This window comes from Genypterus blacodes, unplaced genomic scaffold, assembly GCF_046128005.1.
Source record: "Genypterus blacodes isolate CSIRO-AG114 ecotype Tasmania unplaced genomic scaffold, CSIRO-AGI_Gbla_v1 ptg000104l_1, whole genome shotgun sequence".
Taxonomy (NCBI): Eukaryota; Metazoa; Chordata; class Actinopteri; order Ophidiiformes; family Ophidiidae; genus Genypterus; species Genypterus blacodes.
In genome coordinates this window covers 833026-851471 of record NW_027466908.1, presented here as the reverse complement: position 1 = coordinate 851471, position 18446 = coordinate 833026, and the positions used below count along the sequence as shown (strand labels likewise).

General features: G+C 47.9%; 1 protein-coding gene and 1 long non-coding RNA gene across 2 annotated transcripts; both read left to right on the top strand.

Annotated features, from left to right (window-relative positions):
* Positions 1–6: 6 nt before the first annotated feature.
* On the top strand, positions 7–2470 carry LOC143008415 (uncharacterized). The gene is made up of 3 exons (XR_012964585.1): positions 7–440; positions 568–666; positions 1940–2470. It is a non-coding gene; the product is annotated as an uncharacterized LOC143008415 (long non-coding RNA).
* Positions 2471–10403: 7933 nt separating this feature from the next.
* Positions 10404–16546, top strand: lrfn5b (leucine rich repeat and fibronectin type III domain containing 5b). The gene is made up of 5 exons (XM_076160179.1): positions 10404–11294; positions 12238–12412; positions 13270–13603; positions 14440–14740; positions 14897–16546. Exons 1-5 carry the CDS (start codon positions 10404–10406, stop codon positions 15590–15592), a joined length of 2397 nt encoding a protein of 798 aa, XP_076016294.1. The 3' UTR covers positions 15593–16546.
* The last annotated feature ends 1900 nt before the right edge of the window (positions 16547–18446 follow it).

The following is an 18446-nucleotide window of genomic DNA, read 5'->3' as shown; positions in this document are numbered from 1 at the left end:
CTGTGAAAACTTCGCGGCACGACATTGGCTGTTCCGGCAGTGTAGGCGGGAAATAATAGCCAATCACTACACGCAGTTTGCCAGCCGCCCCAATTTACGGGACTGTGATTGGTGGAACACAGGCTGTGTCTCTGTGCGCGTTTCTATGTGCGCTTCGATGTTTCAACACAGTTTGAACCAAAACAAAGACCCTTTAATTAGAACTTTGTTGTGGAAAAAAGTAGCAACATTGCATTGACGCTGTCAAATGGATTAAATACACACATATATAGAATGAACTAGAATGTATTTCTCTAGAAGGAGGAGACACTTAATGTGAATACTTGATGGCAGGTGAGTTTCCACGGCAACATGTCTACAGACAAAACATGGAGTTCCTGCAATGGAGTTGTCACGATGTTGCAGCCTGGATTGAATCTATTGGATTTCCTCAGTATAAAGTAGGTCAAAATGTCCAACTAAAGACTTTAAAGATACATTTTTTACAACATTATTGGTTAATTTACAACACTCTTGTCTGTTATTTCACATGGAATATTTCACAGATTCTCTCCATTTGTGTCTCAGGCATGCTTCACAGAGAACCACATCACTGGAAGGAAGCTCATTTATGTAACCTGTGTGTACATGCCGAGGCTCGGAATCACACATTTTGAAGACATGCAGGTATTAAGGAGACGCAGAATCACACGTGTTTGTTTCTAACCTTCAAAAGAGATTGATGCTGGTATGGAGGTGGATTTGCATATCAAAGACAATCAGAGACTGGAGCGTGAACACGAGCGGGCCCTTGGGCGCATTCTTCATCACCTTCAGTGAAACTTCACGCTGCTGACTCTCTCTCTCTCTCTCGTGTCTGTGTATGGGGCTTTGCACAATTCCACACAAACAAAACAACAAACAGACACAAGCTCTCCAATTTGTCATGCCGGCCCTTTGCAGACATCCTCCCCCTGATGTCTCACTCCCTTCAGCCATCATATCATAGCATCAAAAAGATAGGAGAAGAAGAATGAGAAGAGGATGGTAGCTGACACCATTTTCAAGGATATTTCAAGTGTATAAGCAGCTAAATATGATGTTACCATATATTATTTGACTTATATATTCATCACTGATCCAAATTCTGACAGGCCATTAATCATAAACATTATTCATTAATATTTAAAAAAAACAGATTATTCCCAGTTACAGCTTTATGAATAATGCAGCTGTTTCATTACAGAATAAATACTTAATACAAACAATACTGAGTCCTTGTTACGTTGGGGAGACATTGTTAATCATTTTGAACCCTAAATCATTACACAAATACCCCAAAATCAATATTATCGGTTGTTCCACCAATAGTTCTTCTCTACTGTCTCTTCAGTAAGCTCTGAGAGGATTGTACACACACACACACACACACACACACAGAAACAAGAGTAGCTGCCAAACTCAGTTACACATCTCATTTGGCACTTGAGCTTTAAATGGTGTGACATGCAATTAAAGTTTTGCTGCTGTAACTGAGTAACACTGCCAGAAAACGCTACAGATCAATTGTATCACATTTATGCTGTTTGTATAGTCAAAGCGTCTGTATTTGTTATCTCTCCCTGAGGTCGGAGCTAAATTAAACAAAAGTGCTTTTATGTACGTGGTTCTCTTTTTCGGGAATCACTACAAAAAGAAACAGCAGAAGAAAGGATGCTGAGTCAGACTTCATTAGGAGGTGTCTTTGCTTCATTTAGTCAAGATTTGTTTAACTTGTGTTTGTGAGGGCACGTCGATGTGAGTCTGGATCTACAGTATTTTGGCTGCATACACTCTTGTCAGTCAGTCTTAGTGAGATCTCCCTTGAAAGACTTCAGTCTCTTAAACTCAGTGGGATTAAACAAAGGTTAGATAAACATCTATATTATCAAAGGACTTAACCGTGCTGTGTGCCCTGCAGGTCATATCTGCTCGCGTGCGAGAGCTGCTGGGGATCACACAGACCCCGTGGAGCAGCTGCATCGCCGATCCTCCCCGGGACACGGCAGGCCTGTTCCTGGAGCAGAAGAGCCGGACCGGGGAACGGGCAGATGCGCTCACGTACCAGCGGTTCCTCCATGATTGGCGTCGTCTAAAGTGAATCACAGCAGCGGAGCAGTGGAGCAGAAACCGAGGCATGTCTGTGTCATTTCATATCACAATGTGTCAGCTCACGGTGACTGATGAGGCACCGGCTGTACGTCACATACGAGGCCTGACATTCACACTTCCCACCAGCAAAATACTTGTAAGCTGTGTGTTGTGACTGGTAAAACCCAATTATTTTATCATCAGTGTTCACAAGAGGGTGGTTGACTGTAATAACCTGCAGTTTAAGTAAAGTAAGACAGGAAGAAAGCACTCAGGAAGCTGCAAACCTCCACCAAGGCCAAACACACCAATAAACACAAAACATCCCTGTGTATGATTGACTTTTCATAATCTTAGTCTCATTTCTTGCACCTTGAAAGCCTCTGCATAGTTACTTGAATGCCTCATCTTTAGTTTAGGAGATAGTACACAAGTGTCTGCATGGAGCTTTGTAGCTGCTGAAGATCTATTCAAACGGTTTGTATTTTACTGAATCAGCTCTGCCCTGCTCGATTCTCGGCTATGCTCCAATATCTGAAAACGACTTTCTGACCAACAGATCCAGATCCTACCGATCCAGATCCAGGTGTGATAAGTCACTATATGCTGTCATCCACGCAGATGACAAACGGTTTTCTGCCTTTTCCCATTGTGGACAGCTGCTTAAACCACTTACACTCAGAGTAGTCCTATTGATCTGGAGTGTGTGTGTTGTAACTGTATGGAGTTATTGATCTACCTGTAGTACAAATCCTCAGGGTAATTCTGCGGATGACAACAAACACCTGTTTTAAGTGTCCAGAGCAGCACAGGTCATTGTTCTTTGGAATAAAAAACCCTTGAGTCTGCAAGTATCCCTCCAAGAAGACTAGTGACAGGCTGTAACAGTCTAGCGCATATCTAGGCAACACTTGCCAACTTGCAAAAAAGGCCAAAAGAACTCTGTATTGGATAGTGGTGGTCCAGTGCCAGCCAGACCCACGGGGAGCCAGGGTTTCCACTTTCAGCCAGCTCAACATTTTTCTGCCAATAATCTATGTCGTACATGCTGGAATATTCAGTTTTAGTCACAGCAAGACGTACTGCAGAACTAATAAAACACAATAATACTTGGACTTTTAACAACAAACTCTTGGTGAGGGGTTACTCAGAGGAGGACTTAGTGATTTAGGGGTCCTGGGTGAATGCCAGTAAGGGACCCTCCCCTAAAAAGGTGCTTGTATTGTAATATATAGACTGGAGTAAAATTGGGTTTCGAACCTGACCCGTACCTGTAACCCAATAGTCCAATTGTAGTCGGACAAATTTGTGCCTGAGTCGGTCCAGGCTCCAGAGTTTAGAATCCAAACCCTGCTGATGGTGTTACTTTTGGGGCTGAATGTCTTTTGAATCTTCCAAAATCCCGGAGGTGCTATAGAGACACAATATCTCTCACAGAGCACTCAAAAGTATGGATTCCCATCAAACTCAAACTATTGCTTTAATGCCTAATTCTAAACCCAGGCCGGAGATTTAGAGCCCTCCTGAAATCCTGATACCATAATCATAATATAGATCTTTGCAAGTTGGGTATGCTGATGCAGAGTTGTGACTAAAAATGCACAACAATGACACTCAGGGTTCCTAAAATAAACCAATACATTGTGTTTGATGCTGAATGACAGAATGAGAGCAGTATAAGCAGATTCATGCAGGCTGAGTCTCAGCACAGAGGGTTACACTCCTGATTACCTCACACATTGCATTCTCTTTCCTTTTCTAAATCTGATGTCATAATTTCCGCCCCCCTTGTCTTGTTATGGTTTATTATATCTGGAGTTCATTCTAATCTCGTAGGCCTGCTGCATTCTCGTGCAGCAGCAGCAGCAGCAGAGTTCAGCCCACATGAATAAGTGATGATGCCTGCCAGTGAGGAGCAGGTTGGGAGGCGCTGCATCTGTCTGCGCACACAAATGCTCTCTGTGCAGCTCGCAGCGCGCCGATTACCATTCCGAGCACAGCACCTCTGGCCAGGCATGGAGCCGGGTCGCTGGCTGACAGCAGTCCGGGGGCAGACGGGAGGATCTGACGCGGCGGCAACCTTTCAGTCAGCCTGGATTAACTCGCACTGAGCCCCGCGTCGCCTGAGAAAACAAGGAGGGGAGAGAGAAACAGCCCGGAGAGGGAGAGAGAGAGAGGAGAGTGAGAGGGAGAGAGAGAGAGAGAGAGAGAGAGAGAGAGAGGAGACAAACATCTGGCCGGATTCCGCACACAAGGCGCTGGAGAGAATCACGCAGCCAGCCGCCGCTTCATAAAGGCGTTTCTCTTCTTGGAGGTGCATGCTTGGCGGATACGCAGTATAGAGGCGATCCCGCACAGCTGCAGCCCCAGAGCCGCGCCGGGACCACCTCAGGGCTGCGTCCCCCCCTCCACACCCCCCACCCCGCACAATCCCCCCTCCTCCACCTCCCCCCCACCCCAGTATTTTCCACGATCGGAACCGCCGAGGCGCGTTTCTCTGGCGCAGATGCATCGCGGAGGATCCTTCCTTTACACGGGCTGCTCATGGATTCCTTGAAGGGCATCGGCGGTTTCGCAGGCCGTCACATGTTGTAGCGGCCGACACGCGTTATCCGGGACACCGAAAATAGCTCCCGAAATTATCCCATTTTAGAGGAAAGGCGCTTTCAGAATGCTCCCGGCCATTCTGGGAGGGAATCCGCTCCACAGCAGCCTCCTCTGACTCCGGTTGATGTTTCATCTGAGAGGTAAATTCAATATTTTATAAACTGTAAAACTGTGCGTGTCGTATAGCATCGCAACTCATTTGTGGGGGGGAAACTGCCTTTGAAGGGGCGCAATATTGACTTGAAGTACTTCTCCCAGGACCCATCTGAGAGGGATCAGATGTTCCTTTGACAGGGGCTGTAACCCGCCAGCCCAGGACCTGCACCGCAAGGTCAAAAAAACTCCTCATTTGGAAGGAAACGCAGTCAGATAGCAGTTTTATTTTTAGTATCCACTCGGGTGCTTTCTATCCTCTCTTCCCCTCCACAGGTGAAGCAGAGAATCCTATCTAATGTACCGATCTGTCCGCGTTATTCTCTCACACGAACGCACGGCGCTGAAATATGTGTGTTTGTGGTGACATCTCTGGATCAGACAGAGATCAGCTGCCTGCTGCTGTAATGAGCTGTGAGCTGTGGCTGATATGCAAATGACACCTCACTTATTCACTTGGTGAGGAAACTAAAGTCTAAAATAACAAAACATTGGAATTGTATAAGTGATCAACGTTGATGTCGGCTGATTGATGCGTTCAGGTGCACGCAATAAGGTCCAGGTGATTTATAAAGGATGAGGCGTGATGAGGCTGCTGTTGTTTTATGTGGAGTGTTAGTTATCACATATCTTATTATTCATGAGAGCCCGAGGCACCGTTGTAACTGCTACACCAGTGAAACCAGGCCCACGCCTCATTTTGCTGCTCCTCGCTGCTCTGGCTGCTATGTTAATGCACTCACAGTGATGTAGCCTATATGCTGCTACCTTCCACTGATGGCGGAGCAGCGATACGCGCTTTCTGCAGAGCCGCTCGGTACTCACTGACCCAAATTCTCCCCTGGCACAAAGCAAGCTCATTTTGTGGAAGAATCGCTTTTGTGAGGATTTCAAACACATGGCAATTCCAAGGAAGTCATTTTTTCCAAGTGCAGGCATACACACACACCTGGCCTACATACTGTGTGTGTGTGTGTGTGTGTGTGTGTGTGTGTGTGTGGATTGAGAGCTTTATTTATGGTTGCACAGCACAATAGCTGGGGAGATTATATATTATTAGGCTGTTCTATACTGTGTGAGGTAGAACACATGGTGGTCATGGGTTCCTTCTTGCTGTGCTTGTTTCCTCAGGTTCAGGTTTTAAAGCCTCTGCAGTTTCATAAAGAGAAATAAAGATTTTTTCTTTTACACTTCCGGTGGCTGATGTGAAAAAATTACATTTGCTAAGATCAGCTGACAGAATTGCAATTCTATCGACCTGTGGGCCAGTGTGGGCAATATCTACTTGAAGAGGCCATATTGATATTCAGAGGTGGTCTTCAAGGATTCTGCATTCATCTTTCTGGAAAGAAAATCCCAGGTTGGAAGCCACATGACAACTGAGCAAGAATTAAGAGCCAAAGTCAGTGACCAGCATTTCAATGTTGATGGTTTTTGTCTCCTGCTATGAGTACGAGTCAGCAGCGTCTCAAATGTGAAACGTTTATTCCGTGTTTGTTGTCAGACTGATGTTCTATTCATAGAATATCCAGCATATCAAGGTAGCTCTGAATCTGCTCTGATGCCGTGTGAAGGAAAACACTTGGAATTACAAGAGGGAGTTGTAAATGCTGATGAACAGCACTTCTATTGATGCAGTGGGGTCTGCTTAGTATGCTATCCCCCTGACACACACACACACACACACACACAGATTCACACACATTCACACGCCAGCTTGTCTGTCTGAAACTGAAAAATAAATGAAATGACATCTAGACATCATTTGTTCTCTTTAGAGAAAAGACTGGAAGCGTTGAAATGATCCAGTCACTGCAACATCAAATCTAATATGAAATTAGCTGAGTGAACAATCTCCTTTCTGCTCATCAGTACAGAGTTAAGTAGGTGTCATAAACGGTCGTCTGCTCTGGTTTAACCAGCAGCTCAGTCGTAATCCAAAACTAATTTGCCAAAAGTCGTTTCCTGTAGAGACGAGTCTGTTCTACATATTACTAGGTGATCTGAAAACAAGCCAGTGAATACATCTCACCCAAAACTGACGTTTTTTGTGTTGCCATGGCATCAAGGCTGTCACCCAAGAGCTATCACATTCTAACACTGGCAGACTGTAGGAAAAGGGTGTCACAGCACAAACCCACATTCACAAACACAGATGTGTTAGTTAGGCCATCACAGCATCAGTGTTTGGTCAGGATGTTTGGATTGGTGTGTTTATCAGACACAATAGAATTTATACCAGCTTAGGCAAAATATGATCCACTTCAGCAGATGCTGCAGCCCCATTTGGTCTGGTAAAGTAAGCCGGCTGAGTACTTATTTCACTGCTCCGTCGATACCATTTTACAATCATGTGTTCCAGCGTCAGTTTACCTCCTTGACAAAACAGAGCTGCTTGTTGGCAGCGTTAGATGTCCAGCTGCTTTCCCTGAGTAACGCAGGTGAGACGGTGCCCGACACGAGACGCTGCCATGTGCCACGACACGGCCTGCGTGGAGGCATACCAAGCAGACTTCATCTCATTAAGTTCCCCTGCCAGGGCTGCGTTCCCTGATTCCCTGCCCAAACATGGATTGCAGAGGCTTTCTCACATGAGCTCCAGCATAAGTTCGACCATCTGAAAACATATCCCCTATGACCTCACAGGCCCATTGGCATGCAGCGTGCTGCATAAGGCTTTTCTTAGCGAATGCTGCCCCAGGGAGAGCATAGATATCCTCTCCTACATTATACTGCTGCTGCTGCTGCGCATGAACGTCTGTCTGTGTAGCTGGGGGTTGTTGTGTAGTGAGCTCCCTCTATTAGGCACAAATCCACCCACTGTTGTGCATGTGTAGGTGTGTGCTGTCAGTCTGCTCAGCTCTCTGAGGGAGAACAGACCTGCTCAGAGGTAGTAAATGCACGTTTGATTGACTAAGAAGGAGATTATCATTAATGCATCAGTAGATTATGTGTTTTTTTGTTTATTTGTGGGCCTCCCAAGTCGCCTCACCATAATGAACAGGCCAACCAGGAGGATAATGATTTTCTGCTGGTGTGACATTTAAAGATGAAGTGCGTGATTGATGAATTCATTGATTGATTATCTACTTATTTGTTCATATACCTGATGAATGTGGCCTGTTATGCAAATCTCTGTGGAATACCCATAATTAAATGCAAATTAGGTAGACAGCAACATATCTTTCCTGCCCTGAGCATCGGGGGTGGCTGTCCTTTTGTCCTCGTGAAACTAATTTCTCAGGGATTACGATTGCAAACATTCCCTTCACGTTTGGCTGAGTTTTCACCGGTGAAAAGAGCCTCATCTTCACACAGTCAATCAATATCATGTCTTCTGCACCATCCCAGTCTGGAAGTAGCAGGTCCTCTCTCCGCCTCATTGAACATCCAGAGTCTGTGCCCATCGCAGCAGAGCAGAGCAGAGCAGAGCAGAGCAGAGCAGAGCAGAGGCTGGCCGGTACACGTTCACACTCACATGCAGGCCTGAGATCACCGAGTTTGAGGATTCTGGGAACCTGATAATACCAAAGTGTCACACACTTAAACACACACACACCCCACTACCACTTCACTTAGATATTTAAGAAGCATACCAACGTAATCATCAAGAGAAAGGCATTGCTATAATAATAAGAAAGCTCCTCCTTCTCCTTTTGAAGTCTGTGTTCTGGTACCCGTGTGAACATAGATGACACCGAAACCATTTACCAGTCAGCATCACATATAATACTTATCTTAATTTAGCTACAAGCTTAATTTTCACTACAAAAAGTTACCTGTTTTGTGTTTTTTTATGTACATTTTTGAACAAATGTATATCGGCAAAGTTTCCTGCAGCCTCGTCAAGAGTAGAGCCCATCTCCGGTTGCTGTTTAGGAAAGCACTTTGTCTGGGTAAAGGGAGCTGGCTTCTCCTTCCTGTACCTCCCAGAGCTACAGCACCGCTCAGTGGACAGTGTGGGTTAGAGTCTCTATTACCTGGAAGTCTCCTTTATCATCTAGTTTGCCTTTATATCTTAAACCGGTCTAAAAAAGTGTGACCCAAAACCCAGTATCAGTTTCAGAATTGAATAAAGGCTCTCGGTCCGTTTAGATCGATGTGTGCTCAAGTCCAACCTGCTCCTGAGCCAGGCAGGGCTCTTCTGCGACCTCTTGATGAAGTCCCTAGTAAAGAGGGGTGAAGAAGAACACTGATGCATTGCTGCTTGATCAGCGGTATTCATGAGAATGTCACAGCGCCACGCTCTCTCAGTGATACGGCTGCTCCCCTGCTATTATGGGCCATTTTAAAGCAACCTCTTTTCTGCCTCCTTGTCAGGCTGCGATACATTTTATCTGGCTGTCAAAATGAAACTGTTGTCAGCAGACGCCACCAGGCTTCACTCCCTTATTCATATTCAAACATGAGACCCACATGGCAGCGTGCCACCCTCATCCTGCCTGAGGTATTCTTCACTCAGTGACATTTTCTTCATACTCTCACTGCTCAGGTTATTACACCGTGAGTTCTGTGTCAAAGCTCTGATGCAACAGAGGCTTTTGAAGCATGAAGGTAGTGAGTTGGCCGGGGCTCTTTGCTGAGGCAAGACTTTTATGCACACTCCCCAAGACCCAGCGCCGGCAATGGAGGCATTACCAGCAAAACCGCACCGAGCTATAATCATAAATCAGCCATTCTCGTCTGTATTTAAAGGTTAGCCTCTGGATTTTTACTACAGTTGTCGGATTGGATCTCTTGTTCGCTGTGTTTGATTGGATTGGTGTTCCGTTCCGTGTGCTGTAATGGGACACCCAGAGGGCTGAATATTACATGTTGAACTGAAATGACACTTAATTTCATTTCTAAATATAATCACTGCTAATGTGGCGCTCAGTGTGATAGCTCATGTGCTACACCTGCAGCGCCGTGATCTCATCTCTGCTGTCTTAGTTTTATGTCATGTTATATCCCAGACAAGGTCTCAGGATTCATCAAATGGATCCCTCCTTATCCCCCATCTCGGCTCTGTCATAAGTAAGAGTAGCAGCAGAGAGAGAGAGAGCAGAGAGAAAATCAATAGCAAGGCATCGCACATCCTCACTGAGTCAGTCGACACAATCATCCCTTCCAATTGGTGATATGATCCTGGGAGAGATCGGTCTAATTCTGATGTGGCACGGCCCTGCCAGTGCAGACTATTATCCCTTTATACACACACATAAAAGGAGGGTATTATCACATCACAAAGTAAGATAAACAGAGCAGGGGCGGGGAAACAAATGTCACCATGTCAATGTGACCAAACCCTTTCTAGTCGTATCTAATCGCCAAAAATGCTCCGACTCACAAAGATCAGTGATTAAGAGAACTAGTATAAATATAATTTCCCTGAAAATTATTTGAGTATTTTTTCACTTCATTGAGCAGAATCCCTCGGTGCCTGTGTGATTATCCAACTGCAAAAATTACAGTCTGTGACAAATCACACATTTCATGCTTTGCATCTTTTTCTTTGGTGTGGTTTAGGCGTACAAACCTGACTGAATAGCCAGATGGAGTCTCTCCTGGTGTATCTGATCGTCTTTGGGATGGCAGTGAAGGCCCACAAAGTCCAGGTTTGCCCCAAACGCTGCGTCTGCCAGATGCTGAACCCCAACCTGGCAACCTTGTGCGACAAGAAGGGGCTGCTGTTTGTGCCCCCCAACATCGACAGGCACACGGTGGAGATGCGACTGGGGGATAACTTTGTCACCACCATAAAACGTAAAGACTTTGCCAACATGACCAAGCTGGTGGACCTGACGCTCTCTCGGAACACTATCGGCTCCATTGTGCCACACGCCTTCAAAGACCTGGAGAACCTGCGAGCCCTTCACCTGGACAGCAATCGGCTCACTCGCATCACTAACGACACCTTCAGTGGCATGTCCAAGCTGCACCATCTTATTCTCAATAACAACCAGCTGACACACATCCACATCGGAGCCTTCAACGACCTGACAGCCCTGGAGGAGCTGGATTTGTCCTATAACAACTTGGAAAGTGCCCCCTGGGTCGCCATTCAGAGGATGCCCAACCTCCACACCCTTAATTTGGACCACAACATGCTCAGCTATATTCCAGAGGGAACCTTCTCTGGCCTGCAGAAGCTCAAGAGGTTAGACGTGACCTCCAACAAGCTGCAGAAACTCCCTCCTGACCCTGTGTTCCAGCGGGCAGGAGTCCTGGCCACCTCAGGAATAATGGGGCCTTTGTCATTCGCGCTGAGCTTCGGCGGGAACCCGCTGAGGTGTAACTGCGAGCTGCTGTGGTTGAGGAGATTGCGTCGCGAGGACGATCTGGAGACCTGCGCTTCGCCGCAACACCTGGCCGGACGCTACTTCTGGACTGTTTCTGAGGAGGAGTTCCTGTGTGAGCCTCCTCTCATCACCAGGCACTCTCAGGTAAACACACTGCCTCACACACACTGTCTCACACACACTGAACTCCGCTCCCAGTTAATCCTATGTGACATTTGGTACTTTCTTTGACTGTCACAGCAAATATTAGCCTGGTGAGCCCGCAGAGCCTCACAGGACTTATGAGACGTCTCCTCGGGCTTCAAGTCACCAAATGTTGTCGCACATAAAATATATCAAGCAGGATTTATCTTAAACTTCCTCCCAAACTGTGGACCGCAGAGATTTTCAGAGATGTTTCTCACTTATCAGTTTAATAAAGAGATAAATCTTCAGTGGAGCTCTTGTTACACAGTGGAGGCTTACAGTCCTCCATTCATGCATCCAAACAATGTTGTCTGATCAAATCCCTGCCACATCGCCACGACTACAGCATCTCATTGACATTTAGTGGAATTCTTACAGATAATGCCGCTTCCTGTCTGGCACTTTTTGTAAACTATGTCATATCGACTGCTGTGCATTCATAATTACGGTAATTCCAGTTATCATGATGGTTTCTTGATTATATAATGGGACAGGGAAGATTCAAGCACAATAGCACAAATATATAATGACTCATTGGGTTTTAACTCAATCAAACGTAATTCAAATTCTCTCTCTCTCTCTCTCTCTCTCCTTCTCACTCACTCGCTCGCTCTCTCGCTCCCACCCACACACACACACACACACACACACACACACACACACACACACACACACACACACACACACACACACACACACACACACACACACAGCCCTTACAAAGTGTCAGTAATGAAACACCGGTGCTCTATTTAGTGTAATTGAAGCTTTATGAGTTTTAATTATTGTGAGTGAACGACCTCCCTTGTTTGTTTAATATGTACATATTTTTCTATGCGTACCTCTAATCTAAGTGTGTGTGTGTTTGCTGACCTCACTGCCTTGTGTTCCTGCGTCTCAGGAGCTGCGGGCGTTGGAGGGTCAGAGCGTGACGCTGCGCTGTAAGGCCCGAGGCGACCCGGACCCCATCATCCACTGGATCGCCCCAGACGGACGCCTGATGTCCAACTCCTCCAGGGCCGCCGTCCACACCGACGGCACGCTGGACATCCTCATCAGCACCGTCAAGGACTCGGGTCTGTTTACCGCCGCCGGCCGCTCTCAGGCTGTTGACTGAACAGAATTAGCTGTTTGCTCTTGTTTGCTGGCGGCCTATAGGAGTGATGTGTTTGTCTACATCAGCTGGTAAAGTTTGGAGAGAGGAAAGGTGCAGCCATGAATCCAGATCCAAGTCACAATCTAATGAAAGAGGAAATCTTCACCTTGATTCTTACCTTCCTGTTATATAAAGCAGCAGCTCCTCACCTGTTTTGTCTTGTGGGGCCGCTGGGAGATTTTCTTCTCATTGGGCGAACCTCAGCTCATGAATATTCACGAGGCCGACGGCTGAGATGCCTGAAATAAATGCATGAATACTCAAAGCTTACACACAAAGTTTGGGGTTTGGCGTTATGTAACATGGCCGTGTTCACAGAGAGAAGGACCACGTTTCTCTGTCACGTGATGCTGATGAACTTTCCTCCCACTCAGGACATTTGCATACCAAAGTAGCTCCTCCTGTGTGCTAAATCTCAGTTATTCTTCTCAACTTTAGCAGAACTGAACCTATATTTAGGGAACACGCTGGCTTACAGAACGTTTGAGCAAATCATGACATATATTTCTTTTTTCTCTTGTTAAAGAAACTGTACTCCTAAATCTTCCCGTTATCTCAGATATTGCTTTCCGTTCTTTCACACCTCTGGCCACTTGGTTTGGGGTCGTCTCCATGCTCTGTCTCACCGCTGCATCCTGTTTCACTAAGATAAATGATCGCGGCGCTCCCAGAATGCCTTTTCATTGCTGCTTTAATGAATATGTGTCCTGTAGTACCAGTCTGAGTGCCATAATAGATTCCCGGGGAGGACGCTAATCTAATTAATTTGCATTCCAGGTTCCTTCACGTGCGTCGCCTCTAATCCGGCCGGCGAGGCCCAGCAGACGGTGGATCTGGTCATCGCTAAACTGCCCCACATCACCAACAGCACCGCGGTGGAGCAGGAGCCTGACCCGGGATCGTCAGACATCGCCACGGTGACAAAGAACGGGGCAGAAGCGGGAGGGGTCCCACTGGGGAACGCCAAGACCAGCCAAGAGAAGAAAGTGGTCATCGCCGAGGCAACCTCAACCTCGGCCATGGTCAAGTTTAACTTCCAGAGGAGCATTCCCGGAATCCGCATGTTCCAAATCCAGTATAATGGCACATATGACGACTCGCTGGTCTACAGGTAAACACCGGGCAGAGCACTGGAGCTGTAGAATGACACACACACGTAGAGAAACACCTTTCCACTATGCGACGCACATGAGGCGACCTATTTCACCGCCCTTCCGCCCGCCGGTGTGACATCGTAACACGCAAGGCTTGTCTGCACCTCCTCACACACACGCAGCAGCAGACCCTGATTATACGCGGTGTGTATTAATCCTATTAGGGAGACAGATTAAAGTGCTGTATCTGACTTCTTATTCTTCTCCTCCTAATCCTCTGTGCCAAAGTGCATCATTTACTATGTGCAAAAACCTTGATAATGCTTCATCAACAAAATCGAACCGGAGCGTCGGCACTAAGCTGCGGCCTGATAGGAAAATGAAAGAGCAGGCAGCCGGCGTTTGTTCAAGGAAGCATCAGAGAGACTGCGGCATTCTTTCATCTCTCCCCTCTCGCTCCATATTCGGTGTTAATCACCGTTATCTGATGGGATCGCTGCACACCAGTCTCCATTCAGGCTCCGACTCCAAGTCAACAACACGTGGCATTGGGAATTAGCGAACGCCGGAGACGCACCAGGGAACGGAGCCTGTAATCCTGATGTTGGGAATAAATGGCGGCTTCAGGCGTCGTCCCCCCAACTACTGAAAGCAAACCTTTCATCAGCAGACGATGATGCGGCGACAATACATCAAATGTCACAAAGATTAGATGAGACAGATCTTAAACGGCCCCCTGAGGTAGAGATGATTGTCGTGTCATTTTACCCCTCCAAAACAACGAGCTGCATAATCAGATCTGTTCCCTTCTCCTGGCGTTTAACCCTTTCTAACCGGAGCCTCTGCTTCACAGGATGATCCCCCCGACCAGTAAGAGCATCCTGGTCAACAACCTGGCCGCCGGCACGCAGTACGACCTCTGCGTGTTGGCCATCTACGACGACCAGGTGACCTCGCTGACCGCCACCCGGGTGATCGGCTGCATCCACTTCACCACCGAGCCGCAGTACCTGAGGTGCCACTTCATGCAGTCGCAGTTCCTGGGCGGCACCATCGTGGTGATTATCGGGGGGATTATCGTGGCCTCCGTGCTCGCCTTTATCATCTTCCTCATCGTGCGTTATCGGGTGTGCAACCAAGGGGACGTAGATAAGGTCAGAGAGTGTAATGCTCTTAATGTGTCTTACTCAGTACTGTTGGTATCTCTGCCAAGGCTGTTTCTCTCTCTGTCTCTCTCCCTCTCTCTTTCTCTCCTGTTGCCGCTGATGTTTACATCCAGCCCCGCCCCCCCCTCCCCTTCTCTCTTCTAGGCCCTAGAGATGGGGGACATCCGGTCACTGAGCAGTGACGGACAGCTGCAGGGATGTGGGATTCCCAAGTCCATGTCCAAGCAGGTTCTTCACCCAGAGAAGAATGAGAAGGACTGCCTGAGAGTGTCCCTGCCGCCTCCTGAGCCAGCCAAGCAGCGACTGCCAGTGGTGGTAGCCAACCCCAAACCTTCCATCCCAGACTGCACTGTATCTACCTCAGCTGCCAGTCACAGTTGGCATCCCGCCTCCCCCGGCGCTCCGAGGCCCAAACGTTCCGGCGCTCATCCCAAACCCTCTGAGGCGCGCCGAGCCGAGGCTCAGGCAGATGTGGAGCTGAATAACATGAACCGGAATAACTCCTCAGAGGTTCAAATGCCCACCGCCGTTGCGCTGACTGTCCCCGGCCAGCCCACTAAATGGACCGCTGTTCCCAGGGGTCCGCGGCCTCTCCAGGCGCCTCAGCACTACATGACTGTGCCTGCAGGGGGCGTGAGGATGAACCGCAGACACTCCCTGAACGCGGACTCCTTTAAGGAGCGCTACTACGTGCCCTACCCCAAAACTGAGGCCAGTTTGCGCTCTAAACGGAGCCTGTCCATGAGCGGAGAGCTGCCACAGCTGGAGAGCACAACAAACATTCGCCGCGCGCGAGACAAGCTCTCCAGGTCTGAGTGGCTGCTGGAGAGCACTTTATGATTTGGAGTTTATGACCTGGGTTCTCTTGTGTTCCTGGATTGGATTTGTGGGCCGTGATGGAACAGACAGAGATTTTATGCCTTGTTTTGAGCTTTTGTGCTCTCTATTGAGGGACCTGTGAGCTTCTCTCATATATTTGGGGGCGAGGCAGGCATACAGGGTTACGGGAACTGTTTCACATTTGTTTTGTACCTTATAACCTATCAAAGTCTTCTTTATAGCGACGTTTGATGAAACTCTGATGAGAGGCACAACAATGTATAAAACTACTTAATGTACAAAAATGTTTAGTTGTGTGAGATACTGTACATCTCCAGGCAACCATAAGTGTTCATGTGGTACTGGATACAGTAACCAGGAAGTACTGTACTATAGGAGAGAAAGGTAAACAAGCAGGGGTGGGGGTTGATGTACTCGTAGTCTCATGCCTGTTTCTTAAAGTGATACCATCTCTGTAGACTCGGGACTCGGGGTTCTTGTCCTGGGGCTCTACAGACAGATGGTAAACGTGTCTTAATTACCTTGGCGGCGGTTCGGAGAGCTTACGAATGCGTTTGACCTCCCGGAAGTGTCGGAAACAAGAATGTAAGGTGGTTTCATGGCAGCGTTCCCCAGACACGGCACACTGGCTGCAGCTGTGGCTCGGGGGGGTCGGCTCCAGCCAAATACTGCCCTCCGGTTTGAATCAATACCTTTTTAACCGCATTGTTACATAAAGACGGCTGATAGGATTTCCTGTCGTGGCCGATCTGAACCCAGCGGGGAGAGTGTGACATTACGTGCAAGTGAAGTCGTGTTCATTTCCATATTTTTTACTTACTGATGATATCATGTCATTGCCAGTGACGGCCAGTGTAAAAATACAAAAACCTGTCAATGTAAGAGAAATGATAATCACATGAGTCTGGGAGGAAGTCAGCTCTTGATTTTTGCTGTTGTTTCTGTTTGATGTTTACCAGTATAAATAAACGTGATAAAAGGGAGATAACTCCAGTTTGCTTGGTGTCCCTGGGGGTTTTACACGTCTCTGTCAACTCGTAGATTTTACTCCCTGAAGCAGCCGACCAAGAGGCGTGACAGGCATCTGCTGCTCAGCCCGCTCTTCCTCTGTAAGCACAAAACAGGAAATCCCTCTTAGAGCCTCATTGTTCTGATATTACGGCGATTCTGATGCTGATGGACTAAATATTGTTTTTTCTAATATCACAGTTTCTCTCTAACACGGTGGAAAATAACTTGCCTATCTTTAAAAAGGCATCGTGCCCTAGAATAGAAACACGGAGATAGCAAACACACGCCAGCTGTATTTATATATTAACCAGCAAAACACCTACACACACTGCAAATACTCAGACTTAAGATATAAATGGAGAAGAAAAAACCATTCTAGGGCTCCTTTAGTTCATGGAGTTCAGTCTAACTACAGGTAGAAGTGCAGTTTCAATGAGCAGTAACTCCCTCCGTCCCAGGAGTGCTGGACCTGTGACAGATCTCTGCCCTGAGCTCTGGTGTTTGTTCAGAGAAAAAGCGTGGAGCAGCCGGTGAAAAGAGGCCGAGCCAGTCTCTGAGGACGCTTCTCTCACCTGCACGTCTACACACACACACACACACGCCCGCCTGCGCCCTCAGACAGCACCGAGCCGCCTCAGGAGAGGTTAAACACGACCTCGGCAGTGGGAACCCGAGCGCCGCTATTCTACAATTACAGAAATGTCTCCCATCGCAGGTCTGACATGAAACGCATTATCTGCTGGAACACGAGCTGCGGTTCACGGCGTGTTTGGTAGACGGATGCCGGTCTGATTGATTTTTACATACAAGTGCTGCTTTGCTTCTCAGCACACAGAGACTCTAGGGACGCCAGCATATTGGGTTGAAATCCGGTGTGATATGCGACATTTCAGTGGGAAACCTCGTTAGGAGAAGCAGCACATGTAGTCCGTCAGACAGAAATGAATTGCTGTCAACCAAACAGGCTAGATTGAAGCGCTTTTACTCATCGTTCCTCCCTCATTACGGGTGATTGAGATGCTGAGGCGCTTCGGCGTGGACCTGGGCTCAGGCACCGGCGAGAACCAGAGGTGTGTGTTAATAATAGATGAGCTTCTTGGAGGGAGGAGAGGATGGAAGACGAGCGGGGCGGGAGGAGGAGTGGAGAGGAAATGAGAGGTGGAGGGAGGATGGAGAGAGTGAGCCGTGGACAGAGAGAGAGGGGGGGAGAGAGAGAGAGAGAGAGAGAGAGAGAGAGAGAGAGAGAGAAAGAGAGAAAGAGAAGATGGAGAGCGAAATTGAAAATGAAGCAGAGGAAAGAGCATCTTTTGTTTCCCTGCTGCCTCTGGCTCTGAAGCATCCAAAGCGCTCTAACAAAGGGTCCTGTGGGGCTGCAGGGAGGGGGGGGGCCGTGGACCTCAGCTGGGGGTCCGGCACAGGGCAGAGCCAAGTGCACTCCACAGAACCGCACAAGCTGCATGATCCTGACCCGGTTTAGAACACGGCCCTCTTCTGGCCTCCTGCTCACCTGCTCCCACTTACTCCTCCCCCTCCCCTCCCCTCTCTCCCGCCCTGCGTCCGTGCTGACTCACTCCGCTCGACTGCGTGATCCTCGCCACGCGCCTCGACATCCTGCCTGTCTCAAATCCAAAGCCCCGTGACCTCCGCCCGCCCGCCCGCCCGCCGGCTCTCTCGAGGATTCGTCTGCCAATCTTTGCGTGTGCGAGTCTGATCCACAGTCGACGAGGCCTGACTGACCGCGTACGCCGCCGGGTCAGCCTGATTGTCAGGAGCGATCTGATTACATTTCTCTCCTCTCTCTCGACAGAAGCGTCGGTGTTCAGCTGATTAAATTCATTTTCCG

Coding starts and splice junctions, on each gene's coding strand:
- lrfn5b (XM_076160179.1), top strand. CDS start 10,404: ATGGAGTCTCTCCTGGTGTATCTGATCGTCTTTGGGATGGCAGTGAAG. Junction 12,413..13,269: donor CAGCACCGTCAAGGACTCGG/GTCTGTTTACCG, acceptor TTTGCATTCCAG/GTTCCTTCACGTGCGTCGCC. Junction 13,604..14,439: donor GACGACTCGCTGGTCTACAG/GTAAACACCGGG, acceptor TCTGCTTCACAG/GATGATCCCCCCGACCAGTA.